Genomic DNA, 10,577 nt, shown 5'->3' with positions numbered 1-10,577 from the left:
AAACCCATTTCAGAAACCCTAAACACTGCCCCAAATCCGTCATGAATGACAAGCACCTTATCGTCTTATCTCATTTCAACCAAAACCCATACAAGTTTAGAACTTTAATAGTAACTTTCTGTTCATATTCCCATTACCACCAAAGTCACTGCCACCAATAAAGTTTGAAAGTGTTTTAGTTAAGGAATTAAGATTAAAAAGTATTAGGGCATGAGAAAAACCTCAATACGAATTAGTCTTGAAATTTAAATGACAGGAAATATAAAATTTATTCTTTCACAATTAATTTAATTCATTAATATTATAGATTTATTAATGTCTAAACTCATGAATAAATAGATTTATGTAATTTAAAATTAAAAAATTTAATGAAAAATTTTTAAATTTTTTTTTTAAAAGTCACGTGTCACTAATATTAAAGTTTATAGAGAAAAATTGTTTCATGTTAGATTTTAAAACATGGATTTAAGCTCAAAAGTTCTAATAAATTTGCATAATAATCTATTTATTATCTTGTCTTTACTATTTTTCATAAGTTAAAAAATATTTAATTAAATGAAAAATCTAAAGATTTAAAATAAGGATTGTTATACCTATAAATAAATTATGGATGAGGATGATTTCTTAAAATAAATAAAATCATATATATATATATATATATATTACAATATACAAAGTTATCAAATAGCAATTACTAACGTGGACGCTTATGTGGATATTTTATTTTTTTGACACATAAGATAATTTCTAAAATTTTTTATTATGATGATATATAAGATATTTATTAATTTTAAATTATATAAAAAATATATTTTAAAAATTATTAAATTATCTAAAATTTTAAATTTTAATCAAAAACCAATTTAAATTTTAATGAAATTTCTTTTTCCTATACATCACTTCATCTCAATTTAAAATCAGTTTTAAAGTTATTTATCTTTTCTAATTTATTTAATGTTAACATGAGTATTTACATTTATTACAACTTTTAAAAATATTATTTAATATCTTTAATATTTTTTATAAATAAATCTTGTATTATTTTCAGCTTTTAAATATATTTCACCCAAAAAAATGAAAAAAATATAAACACTATAACAACTTCAGGAAAGTTTCTCCTATACATTACCTCGTCTTAATTTATAATCAGTTTTAAAGTAATTTATTTTTTTTAATTTATCTATAATTAACATGAGTATTTAAATTTATCACAACTTTTAAAAATATTATTTAATAGCTTTAATATTTTTTATAAATAATCTTTACATTATCTTCAATGTTTAAATATATTTCACAAAGGAAATATAAAAAATATATATATAAATACTAAAACAACTTCATAAAATTTTTTCCTGTACATCAAGTTTCTCTTAGTACATAATATCATCTCAATTTAAAATTAATTTTAAAGTAATTACTTATCTTTTCTAATTTATCTGTAATTAATATGAGTATTTAAATTTATCATAACTTTTAAATTTATTATTTAACATCTTTAATATATTTTATAAATAATTATTATATTATCTTCGATTTTTAAATTATATTTCACAAAAACAAATATGAAATATATATATATATAAATATCACAACAACTTCAAAAAAGTCCTTATTATTGGTAATTCTTAGTTATATAGTTTTCCTAATATCTCATTGAGCTAAACAAATTTTCTCTACTATTAATTTAGTCTCTCTTTTTATTAGTCTATTCTTGTTATAGGAACTAACATGTTTTTTCTTATGATAAGTATTATTTCGCTAAACATACCATTTATTTCCTCGAGTAAGAGGTATTATTTCACTAAACATACTATTCGCTTCATCATGTAAGATTTTTTTTTTTTCAAATTAACTATAATATTTAAAAAAAAACTACAAAAACATATATTTTTATATTTTTATTGGTATTATTTGCAGATCTTTTATTTTTTTGTGTATTTTTCACTCAATTAGGTAATATATTTTATATTTTAACTAATTATTTATTCAATATTCTCCATTCGTATAAAATAAAAATGATGCTCTGATTAATTGATATGATAAAGTTATATACCTTAAACAAAAACTTATATGCCAATTATACATTCAAATAGTAAATAATTTCTCAACTCATATTCTCGTTGTGAAACATGTAACATAATTTCAAATCATAAGATTATTTTTCATAAAAAAATAAAATTGAAAAAAATAATTCAAAGATAATATCATTAGTAGTATTAATTTTAAGTTCATTTATATCTTAGTTTAAAAAAATTTAGAACCTTAAAAGATTTTATCAAGATTTTTGAAAAAAAATATATAAATCTTATAAGAACTCTACAATTATAGAACAAAAAATTCTTTATAGCGTTCAATAGAATTTAAAATAAAAAACTTTATTTTTATTAGGATTTAATATTTTAATTATATTACTTATATGTTATATATATTTTAAATATATAAATAATTTAATTATTTTTATTTTTATTTTTATTCAAATTTAAATAAAATAAAAATAATCCGTGCATAGCTGATGCAAGTTGGTAAAGTAATAACTTGAAAGGATAATGGACACAATTGTCAATAAATAGTTTGTATTAGGTTGATTCGTAAATGAACATTCTTTCGTGAGGCACGTGCTCGGGTCGTGCTTCTCCCTTCTATAAATACGTTAACTTCAAGGATATTACTCTCTCGTTTTTCTGCATCATCTTCTAACGAAAGTCCCCACAGGTATTTTTCCAATTTTCTATTTTCTCCTAATAATTTTCGGTTACACTTCTTTTGTGTGTGTGTGTGTGTGTGTGTGTGTTTTTTTTTTCTCTATTTAAAACACGATTTCCCGCACATTCTTCCCCGTTTTTCCGGCGCATTTTCTTGCTCCACGCAAAACGTTTTATTCCTTTGATTCTGCTTTTTTTTTTCTTACTCGGGAACTTTGATCTTTTCAATCTTTAATCGAATTTCTTGCTCAAATCAGATCTGTTTCTATCTTGCGATTTTCTTGTTTATACTTTTTTTAAAAAAATTTTCTCGTGTTTTCAAGTTTATCCAGTCAAGTAGTACAGTGGAATTTTCGCCTTTTGTTTTTTTTTTAAATTGAACGTATCTAAGAAGCGAAAACAAGTTCTTTTAGATCAACTTTTTGGGTTGCTAGAAAGAAAGTGACAAAGGTTTTTTTTTTCTTTCATTTTAATGCAAAGTTACTTCATGCTTTTGCCGTGAAGTTTGATAAGAAGAAAAGAGCAAAATTTTCTCTAATGATGCCCCACATAAAGTTTGTGGTTTGATTCACAAGGATTATGACTATCCCTTTAACTATAATTGCTAGTATTATGTTTCTGTTAAGCAATAGCTTATACTAATTTGTACTTGCTGCAGATCCATTTTAGATTCACCTATGGCTCCACTAGCTGCAACAGCTTCGGATTCAATAAAGCCTAGAGGTGTTAAATTCTCTATGTTTTGATGCATGATCTAGAAAGTTTTGCATAGTTGATAACTCTTACCTTTGGATTATTACTTTATATATTGGAGGTTGAGTTTAAAAACTCCACAAGCAGATTTATACACTTTATATATATCAATTATCAACTTAACTAACTATGTTATAGTAGTAATTGAATAATGATTTCTTTATTTATAGGTAGAGAGATGTGTGCCAAGTGCATAAATCAGCTTTTTTGTCAACTTGCACAGATAATAATCCTTTACCATAAACGCTTTAGCATATAAAACTATAGAGATTATTTGAGGACAATAGATTGGTTTTTTCATTTCCCTTAAGATAACTAAAACTTCAAATTTGGGCTGCTGATGGTTTGTTCAATCATTGTTGTATATTTTGCACAGATGTTTGTGTTGTTGGTGTTGCACGTACTCCAATGGGTGGATTCCTTGGCTCCCTGTCATCTTTATCTGCCACCAAGCTTGGATCAATAGCTATAGAAGGTTTGATTGTAAAAACCTTGGTTGACCTGTCTGATAATTGGGCTCATTTCTATACTCTTAGGATGCTCTTCCAATTTTCTTAATTTCTATATATAAATCAACTTGCAGCGGCTCTTAAGAGGGTAAATGTTGATCCATCACTTGTGCAAGAAGTTTTCTTTGGAAATGTAGTCAGTCAAATCTGGGGCAGGCTCCAGCTAGACAGGCTGCATTAGGTGCAGGAATTCCTAACTCAGTTATCTGTAACACTGTGAACAAAGTTTGTGCATCTGGGATGAAAGGTGTGAACTTTATAATTTAGAAGTTATTGTTTTAAAAACCTTAAAAGGAGATTTTTTAAATGAATTTTCTTTTCTTTTCTCTTCTTTTTGGTTGGGAGTATTGCAGCAACAATGCTTGCAGCACAGAGCATTCAGTTGGGCATCAATGATGTTGTTGTGGCTGGTGGCATGGAGAGCATGTCTAATGCACCTAAATATTTGGCAGAAGCAAAGGTTAATACCTTTCTCTCATTCACGGTTCCCTTGTTGTTGTATTCAAGTTGTGATTTCTGATTCAATATTAGCATGCAGGAAAGGATCTCGGCTTGGGCATGATACTCTTGTCGATGGAATGATGAAAGATGGACTATGGGATGTTTATAATGATTGTGGAATGGGCAGCTGTGCTGAATTATGTGCTGAGAAACATCTTATTACAAGGGAGGACCAGGTACGGTGTTCTCTACAAGGGTCACTTGCCGAAACAAAATTTCTTGCCTGGCTAGGAATTTGTACTTAATATCTTCACGATTTCTGCAGGATAATTTTTCTATTCAGAGCTTTGAGCGTGGTATTGCTGCCCAACAGGGTGGAGCCTTTGCATGGGAAATTATTCCGGTTAGACATGTTCTTCATATTAAGTTTCTGCATTGTTATGTATATACTTCTATATAAAACTAAATTGGTACTGTGCAGGTTGAAGTTTCTGTGGGGAGAGGAAAGCCATCCACCATAGTTGACAAGGATGAAGGTTTAGGAAAGGTAAACATACTTTAGAACTGTATGCCATTTTTCACATTTCACTGCTTCTTGTTCTTTTCTTCTTTCTTTTCATCTCATAAATTGCCTAAATAAATCACATAGAATCATTGATATTAGATCTGCTAGTAATGGGCATTTTAAATATTGCTTTCTTTTTAGTTTGATGCTGCAAAATTGAGGAAGCTACGACCAAGTTTCAAGGAGAATGGCAGTGTTACTGCCGGCAACGCCTCCAGCAAAAGGTCAATTACTTAACATCTTTATTCACTTATATACATAGGCCAGAATTTCGTTTATGTTAAACCATTACCAAATTGGAATGCTTAAGTAAAAGGCTCACCTTTTGACTGGTTTCTTCAGTAAACCAATTTGGTTGTCCTATATCTATAACTTATATTCCACTTTGACAAATGTTTTTCTATAGGCCTCTTATTGAGTGTTGTGCAATCATGCAGTTGCCTGTTTGGTCATGGGTTTAAAATTAAGGAATGATTTCAATTTGACCTCATAAGTCTTTTAAGGACATGATCTGGAGTTTGTAATTAAAGTGAAGTTGGTCTTATTGACAGTGATGGTGCTGCAGCTTTAGTCCTAGTGAGTGGAGAACAGGCACTTAAGCTAGGACTGCAGGTGATTGCAAAGATTACAGGATATGCAGATGCTGCTCAGGTACTTTGCGCAACTATGTTTAAATATGATGAAATGTGTTAGAGAAACTTCCAAATCAGAAACCTCAAACTTTACTTTTGACATTAATTGTCATACAACTTGATACTTATGCGAGAATGATTCTAGGCACCAGAGTTTTTCACAACAGCTCCAGCCCTTGCAATACCAAAAGCCATCTCCAATGCTGGCTTGGATGCTTCTCAAATTGATTACTATGAAATCAATGAAGCATTTGCTGTTAGATTCCGTTCCTTTTTCTAAATGTATTATTTTCTTATTGATGAAGTCGGCAGTTTTGAAATAATGCACCATTCTCTGCAGGTTGTGGCTCTTGCAAACCAGAAACTGCTGGAGCTTAATCCAGTGAGTTCTCTTTCTCTTTCAAAAGCATCTGCTTTTGCATTTCAAGTTTTAAACATGTGAATTGATAGGATGAACTGCTACAAGGGAGTTACATAAGTATGTCATATTGTGAAGTAGTTCTCTTTTTCCCTTTCCCCAGTCAGGCTTTGTCAGCAAGAATATTACCTATTTCATTCTTGTTAATCTCTTCCTCCTTAAATGGTTACAGGAGAAGGTGAATGTGAATGGTGGAGCCCTATCGTTGGGACATCCTTTGGGTTGCAGTGGAGCCCGTATCTTGGTCACACTTTTGGGGGTATTGAAGCAGAGAAATGGGAAATACGGAGTAGGTGGTGTTTGCAATGGAGGTGGAGGTGCATCTGCACTTGTTGTAGAGCTTCTGTAAGCATTTTTTTTAATGTTTGGTAAGTCTCATACATATCAAACTTTTATTGATTTTCCATTTAAAGCAGTAACAATGCAACATTATTATTGGATTAGACGCTCTTAATTGACATTGTGGGATGTAATGTATATCACTAAGGATTCAATTTTATCTTATTAAATAAATAAATGTAATGAATTTAAAATATACTAATATCAACAATAATAAGAACTCAATAAACAAGCTGTCAATAATATTATTATGATCCTCTACACTGCAACGACCTCATCAAAACCAGCATCAAGTATCTGCAGACAACAAAACAAGGCTGAAAGGTGACTCTCATCATGTCAGAAATTGTTAATAAGAAAGACAAAGTGCATGAAACGAAAACAACAAATGATTATGAATTAGAGTGTACCTGGCCCTAATACTTGGGAATCTTGTCATACTTTTTTCGAAGATTATTTGAGGCATTGATGAATGCCATGCATAAGATCTCAATACAGCAGTTGTAAAATTCGCGTATCCGAATTTTATTTTATTAAGATCTTAGTATGGTAAATATATGATTCATGTATTCTTATTTTATTTTATGATATATATTATGTAAATGAATACGTTCAATATAAAATATTTTTTTATTTTATTAAATTTATATAAATTTTCAATAATATTTATTTTCATATTTTTATATCACATTAAAGTGTTGTATTTAAAATTATACTGTCTATTGTACAAATGATTTTTTAGAAAAAAAAAAAAAGGAATAACCCTATCTTATCTAATCTAATTGGTGGGCGTGCCTGCAATTGCGTAGCTGCCAGCCAAAATAGTAATTAAATACTATTTGAAGTTAATAAAACACGAACGCCCAAAAGAGTTGTGGGTCCCCACCGATCCCAGTCCCTATTCATATCTCTCTTTCCGTTCCATTTGCTCCACCTTCCTTCTCTCTCCTTTGTCCGAAATCCAAAAACAATCAAAATTATCAAACAAAACAAAGCGGAGAGCAGAGGAGAAGGCAAAAATACTAGAGCGACTCTCTGCATTCCAATCTGTCCCCTAACAAAATCATGGCGGTAACTTTCCTCTTTCCTTTTTCCCTTTAATATTCCATTTTTTATATCATTTTTTTTAAAATTTTTTTACGTTTCACTTAAGGTTTTGATTAATCTTTCGTTTTTTTTTTCTTTTCTATGTCTTCTCTTGGATTCTGCTTCTTGTAATTAATATTTTCCGATTATTTATTCATTTTTTAAATGAATTCGTCAGCCTTCTTGTTATATTCTTTGTTTTCCTTAATTAAATTCTCTGTTTTATTTCCCTTTTTGAGATATACCTGTGAATTTGATTTTTTATTTCGATAATATTAAATAAAGATTATTATTTCCTTTCTCAGCTGTTAATTTTACGGATTTCGCTTCAAATTTATCTATAATTTTTTTTTTAATTTATAAATACGAATTCGTTTTCGAATTCTCAAATCGCAGACATTCAGTGGTATTTCATAGATCATGTTATCAAATTTTCTTGTTTGATCTTTTTCGCCAATCTGCAACAAATTTGGTTTCACTCATTGCGCGTAATTTAGATTATGCTATCTAGTTTCACCTAAACAAAAGGATGCAACTTGTTGCAATGTGCAAATACAATTTTATAAGAATCGAAATTCATGGAATGGGTGTGGTGCTAGTGCCTTTATGGTTTTTTGGTATGGCAGATTGTTGTCTGTCTAAATATTGTTAATTACAATGTCTTTTTCAGATTTAGTAACTTTTTTTTTTATTAAGCAATGATTATTCAGACTTGGGTAAATTTATTATTATTCCTTACGTTATTGACAAATTATTGCATTTAGATATGAAAGTTATGCTTATTGGTTTGTTGTCATCATTTTTCCTTTTCATTTGTCTAGGTATTTCCTAAAAATCCTAATAATGTTGGAGGTTTAGCTAAGGGCAAACCTGAAATGGTAGTCAGTGAGGGCTTTGATTTTATTTATTTATGTTGCATATATAGACTCATTGAGTTTTGGAACATAACAGAGAGTAGCTCTATTCAACCCCATTTGTCAGATCCCCTTATTTTCGGGATTCAAATCTGGGACCTCTCAGTTGGAGTCTTAAGCTCTAACCACCCAATGTCCTCTTACAGACATCAGTAGGGACTTTGATATGTTTATTTAAAAGTGTAAATTTAAGGATGTTCTGTTTTTCACTCTGTATGCCTGTATTAGGACTATAAAGAATAGTTATATGCGGGGATAAAATAATAGATAATAACTGTTGTTGAAAAATATTAAACTATATTGGATAAAGGATATTATGTCTGTTTATCCGGGATTCATTTCTACAATGCGGTTTTGATTATAGGAATAAGTGGTATGTTCATTGCTTGCAATAGTTATTTGAAATTTTATGTCTATTTTGTTACATGTCAAGTTCATCTTCATGAACCAGCCTATTTTATCATATTCCTTTCCTGAATGGACAAACATCATGATCTGGGGTTCTAGCATTTAAGATGGTTGAATCATTTTCATGAATGCATCAATTTGTGACAAATTTCTTTGAGATGATGGATCCCTTAACTGAGCTGTTATGGCATACAGGATAAGGGTCGACCATTGCCAAAGTTTGGTGAATGGGATGTCAATGACCCTTCATCAGCTGAGGGATTTACTGTTATCTTCAACAAAGCTAGAAATGAGAAAAAGACAGGTGGCAAGGTTGAGTCGCCAGGGAAAAATGAACAGCAAGGGGCTGTTCTTGAAAAGCCCCAATCTGTAAGTAGTAATCCTGCTTATGCCTTATTTTTATTCCATTCATATGGAAATTCCTCTATTTTTTTTTTGGCTTTGAGCACTTTGTTCACCCCTAAAACACAATTAAATTTATTGTTTTGATTTTTTTTTATTCTAACCTTTTTATGTTTGTTATTTGGCAATACATAGAAATTCTTTTTTAGTCATTCAAAACAAAAAGGGGATTTTTTTTAAGTTTTATTTTTTTTTAGTACCATGAACATGTCCCCATTAGACACTTCCTTTTCCCATTTATCAAACAGACAAGGGTCCTACTAGGAGTGGATTAGTAATGGTTCTATCATCTAGCACTTTGCATAGATTAGCTGCTCTTATAACTTGGATCTGCTTACTTGTCCTTGTCAGTTTTGGTATATGTCAAACATTGTAAAAGAAATGGAAATAGAAGGATGGAAAGCAAACATCTCCTTTAATGGTGCATTCATTTGTTTTGTATGGCCATCTATAGTTGACTTTTGCTCCATTGATGTCATTTCCTGATTCGGACAAATGCCATCATGTGACAGTCCGTCCTTTTTTCATGTATGTTTTCATTTAGTGAAAAGAAAAGAAAGTTAGCACCTTGAAGGCTAACATACTTTGATTGTTCTTTGATCATTTCTTTGAGGCTGATTAGAAGTATCTAGCTTGTTACTCCAATAATGTATTGTTTTGGCAACTTATTGTTCTCAATTCCTGGAACCCCTTGAGCAAGGGTTTGAATTTTATCTCTTTCAGTGGGGCTGCTATTGTTTCACGATATTTTGGGATTCAAAATATTGATTTTTATTTTTTGATGGTCTGAAATGGAGCAGAAAAAATGGTTTTGCTGTATAAAAGCTGCTGATGCAGAGTAAAGAGTTGGCTCTTACAGTATTTAAGAGCTTCCAAAAGAAAGCATTAGTTATCTAAACCGAGCCCTTACGAATGATCCAGATGACTGGAGCTGTGTCAGAAGCTATGATAGGTCGTGCTGGAATCTGTTTGTTTGCTAGTTTGAGCTTCGGTGATGATCTGGGCTTGGGATGAGAGAACAATGTTAGTTTTATGTTTATGTTCACTCGTGGGTTGTTACTGCATTTTTTGCTCCCCTTCCTTTATTCAAATATGTTATGGGTTGACACTATTGTTTGTGTATGACATTTGTATTCTGTATTGCTTTTAAGTTAATGTGATTTTCTTGTGTATACCTTCATATGTATAATAATGTATACGAAATGAAGCTCACTCGTATCTTCAGTCAGTTCCGATCTTAGCTCGTAAGACCAGTTAAAGATTTTATTCCACCTCTCCCAATACTTGTTGCAAAAGTTGCTAAACTGGCATACAAACTATTCTGATGCAATTCATTCTACTGCAAATTTCAAGCATAAGCTAGACTTCAAGCTTCTCAGACAGATGCTAATAAGATCGTGCATTAACA

General features: G+C 30.3%; 2 protein-coding genes across 6 annotated transcripts; both read left to right on the top strand.

Annotated features, from left to right (window-relative positions):
• The first annotated feature begins 2,809 nt into the window (after positions 1 to 2,809).
• LOC111314501 (acetyl-CoA acetyltransferase 2-like) lies at positions 2,810 to 9,136 on the top strand. 5 transcript variants are annotated; one of them, XM_089752995.1, is made up of 13 exons: positions 2,810 to 3,425; positions 3,832 to 3,930; positions 4,039 to 4,211; positions 4,318 to 4,424; positions 4,503 to 4,641; positions 4,731 to 4,808; positions 4,887 to 4,952; positions 5,112 to 5,194; positions 5,522 to 5,621; positions 5,748 to 5,858; positions 5,943 to 5,984; positions 6,193 to 6,388; positions 8,963 to 9,136. In XM_089752995.1, exons 4-12 carry the CDS (start codon positions 4,357 to 4,359, stop codon positions 6,367 to 6,369), a joined length of 864 nt encoding a protein of 287 aa, XP_089609121.1. In that variant the 5' UTR covers positions 2,810 to 3,425; positions 3,832 to 3,930; positions 4,039 to 4,211; positions 4,318 to 4,356; the 3' UTR covers positions 6,370 to 6,388; positions 8,963 to 9,136. The 5 variants fall into 5 exon arrangements, with proteins under 5 accessions (XP_089609121.1, XP_089609120.1, XP_089609122.1 ...); XM_089752994.1 differs by lacking the exons at positions 2,810 to 3,425; positions 3,832 to 3,930 and having other exon boundaries at positions 4,310 to 4,424; XM_089752996.1 differs by lacking the exons at positions 2,810 to 3,425; positions 3,832 to 3,930; positions 4,039 to 4,211 and having other exon boundaries at positions 4,227 to 4,424.
• On the top strand, positions 7,231 to 10,341 carry LOC111314499 (RPM1-interacting protein 4 (RIN4) family protein). The gene is made up of 3 exons (XM_022915923.2): positions 7,231 to 7,430; positions 8,963 to 9,136; positions 9,970 to 10,341. Exons 1-3 carry the CDS (start codon positions 7,425 to 7,427, stop codon positions 10,009 to 10,011), a joined length of 222 nt encoding a protein of 73 aa, XP_022771658.1. The 5' UTR covers positions 7,231 to 7,424; the 3' UTR covers positions 10,012 to 10,341.
• The last annotated feature ends 236 nt before the right edge of the window (positions 10,342 to 10,577 follow it).

Source organism: Durio zibethinus, chromosome 23 (genome assembly GCF_047325235.1).
Source record: "Durio zibethinus cultivar Kanyao isolate XHJ-2024 chromosome 23, ASM4732523v1, whole genome shotgun sequence".
In the NCBI taxonomy this organism is placed as follows: domain Eukaryota; kingdom Viridiplantae; phylum Streptophyta; class Magnoliopsida; order Malvales; family Malvaceae; genus Durio; species Durio zibethinus.
The sequence above is the reverse complement of the archived record's forward strand: the minus strand, read 5'-3'. Positions and strand labels throughout refer to the sequence as shown.